Genomic DNA, 3043 nt, shown 5'->3' on the forward strand with positions numbered 1-3043 from the left:
CTGCATCGCCACAACCAGGCTACAACCAGCAAGGGGCCTGATGTGCTCCAGCAGCTGTGGATGAAACCATCAAACCTCGTTTACATGCTTTCCCTCTCTCTTTGACAGTTCTGAATTGGATTCTCTGTATGTTTAAAACTTATACGACCTGACTGAAGACACCTACATGGGCCAGTTTTGTTCTTTTCTAATCATCTTTCTAGAGAGCTAAACACAGAAAAGGCATTTCGGAAAGTGACTTTGTTTTCTGTAATATGCACCATGTATCAGGCACAGGATGTGTCTATCTGATACACCAATTGTCTACAGATATCTAACAGAAACGTCTACCCAAAGCACACACTGTAAGAAGCTAACTGGTGACCTAAAGACATACCGGGACATAGCATACAGGGGGATTGTGCTGGACATTCTCTTACAATAAATCAAAGCAAGGATCATCAAGCCAAAGTTGATTAAGAAGCTTCATAAAGTTCATGAAAAGGATTCAAACGATACTAAAAAGGAACTATCCAGGATTATAGTACTAAATTATCCATGTATGGTAGGCAAAGAGCACACCTGTGACAGAACAAAATTTATTCTACATCCTAGATGTGGGTGGGATCATTGCAGCAGTACTGCAACTAGAATGGTTCAGTTATACCATGAATTTGTTTTCTATGCACAACCACTTACAGATAATGTCTGTGAAAATTTCCCCATACTGCACAAATTACCTGTTCTATGAAGCTAAGAGATTCTCCTGATTTAAAGTGCCCCCTCATGTATAATAATGAAGTGTCAGTCAAGCAGTTCTAATTTCAGTCAAGTGGGGAAAAAACAAACAAAAGCCCCATAGATATTGACAGACATTCTGGTTGTCTTCTCAAAACTGAGAAACAGCACATTATACATCTATTCATTAATATATAATATACAACATGCACAAATGGGCCACACATGGACAGCCACTTATAAAATACCTTCTAAATAAGTAATTAGAAGTTTTTGGTCCAATCCACATGATAGATAAATCATTAAGGGACAGGACACACACCCCCTTCCATACCTCTGCCACCCTAAATACACAAAACCATTTTCCAATTAGGACAGAAAGGGAATAAATAGTTACCCTCAGCATTCATACACATACACACGCACACACGCTATAGATATATTTTTTTATATGTATAGCTATGTGTGTACACACACACACATATATATAGCTGGACACCATCTGAATAGCAACATCATACCAGGAGGCTGTGAACACCTGTATTCATAGATAGGTGAGCTGACTGTAGAGCTGATTACAGAGATCATGAAAATAAACTGTAGCTACCAGTCTCTCGAGAGCTTGGTGTTCTGGTCTCTTTTGGGGGGAGCAGGAGGAGGTCCTCTCCGCAGTGTTGCATAGCCTGATATGTGACTGCCTCCATAACCAGCCTTCTGTTGATCAGAAAGCAGTTCAGGAGGAGGTGGGGGCAGTGCCATATCATCCATGGTGGCTGTGGGTTCTGCTCTGGACATACGGGAGGAGGAGAGTGAGCCATGCCGGGTGATGGACTTCCGCTGCAGTGTCCTGTTGAGGTCAGCCAGGAATCCAGGCTGGACACTAAGGCTGGATTTGGGCGAGGTGGGCACTTGCGGCACAACTGTGGCCATTGCTGGCTGCTCCGAAATTTCTACTTGAGTGAGGCGGGTGCTGTCGTTCCGTTTGGGTCGTGTGGGTGGAGGGGCCTTCTTCACTGACGTTTTGGACCATGGCTGTGGTTGAGGATTAACAATGGCTACCTTTGGAGAGGTGTTTCCCGAAAATACTGCTGGAATCTCTACAGGTGGCACAGGAAGCTCTATTTCAGGTGGAGGGGGTGGAAAGTCAGAATCTGACGGAGGAGAAGGAAATTCCACCATGGAGCCCTTTCCAGGCCCACTCAGAGCAGATGCTTTTGCTGACATGCACCCTTGTTGGAGAACTCCGGGAAGGTTAACTCCGGAAAGATTGAGTTTTCCAGGTTTGGGAGGTGCTGCAGGAGGTGGTAGAGTCTCCTTGTTGGGAGACCCAGAGGGTTCTGCTGGTGGCGCAAACTTGCTGACCAGACTGTCTACTGAGGGTCTCTTAGGCTCAGGGTGCTCTGCGCAACTGCTGGATTTAATGCTTGAGTTTCGCTGTGGGGTTGGAGGTGGTTTCTTTCCCCCAGGGCTGGATGTCTTACTGGTCTTCTTGCCTGGAGATCCACTTTTGTCAGGGGTGGGAGAAGCTGTGGGGATAGCAGGTGGTGGTGGTGGGGCCGGTGCTGGGGCCGGAGGTGGTGGTGGTGGAGAAGGAAACACCAGGCTGCTTTCAGGAGGAGGGGGAGGGAAATCTGGAGAAGGGACAGGGACGGAGCTGGGCTGCCACTTGGGTTTTGCTTTCACAGCAGGAGGAGACTGTGGGGCTACATTTGCTGGGACGGGCTTTACGGGCTGTGATTCCACAGGAGGAGGGGTGGGAGGCGGAGGGAACTGGCTGGCTATCTGCTTCACAACGGAGGGCACCGGAGACAGTGGAGAGGGAGGTGGTTTTACACCAAAGCTCTGCTGTTTCGCTAATGTTGGGGGGGCTGCCGGACCAGGAGGAGCAGGCGGGGAGGGCGGAATGTGAGAAGCAGGAAAAGGTGGCTGCTTTTTGGCTGGGGGGACTGGAGGAGCAGGTGTCGGTGGTGCAGCCTGTGTCGTGATGGGCGGCCCAGTTTTGGTGCTGGTTGGTGGGGGGATGGTCACGAGGGGTTTGGGGGGGGCTTGGGGAGGGAGGGGTGTAGGAGTGGGAGGAGAGGGGTGTGTGGGAGGAGCTGCTTGAGTAACATGCTGAATTTGATGAATCTTCAGTGGAGGAGGTGGGGGGTTGAACTGTGGAATGGATGGGCCACACGGTGCTGGTTTTAGCTGGGCCATAGCTGAGCCAGGGGTAGGGGGTGGGGGAGGAGCTCCATTGGGGGGCACCAGGATCTGTGTCTTTACTGACTGTGAGGCCAAGGGCAGAGGTTGCATCATTGGGGGTGGTAGAGGCTTAAATAGGGGT

The 3043-nt window shown here is 49.4% G+C and overlaps 1 protein-coding gene across 1 annotated transcript in view; it reads right to left on the reverse strand.

Moving 5' to 3' along the window:
• Positions 1-365: 365 nt before the first annotated feature.
• The window catches only part of RAPH1 (Ras association (RalGDS/AF-6) and pleckstrin homology domains 1), a 53260-nt gene continuing 50582 nt past the window's right edge, over positions 366-3043 (reverse strand). The window contains 2 exon segments of the mRNA XM_023733011.1: positions 366-3037; positions 3039-3043. The exon segment at positions 3039-3043 is cut by the window's right edge and continues 204 nt beyond it. Of these exon segments, the coding sequence (XP_023588779.1) occupies positions 1321-3037; positions 3039-3043 (1722 nt within the window). The 3' untranslated portion in view covers positions 366-1320.

Source organism: Trichechus manatus, unplaced genomic scaffold, assembly GCF_000243295.1.
Source record: "Trichechus manatus latirostris isolate Lorelei unplaced genomic scaffold, TriManLat1.0 scaffold00056, whole genome shotgun sequence".
Lineage (NCBI taxonomy): Eukaryota > Metazoa > Chordata > Mammalia > Sirenia > Trichechidae > Trichechus > Trichechus manatus.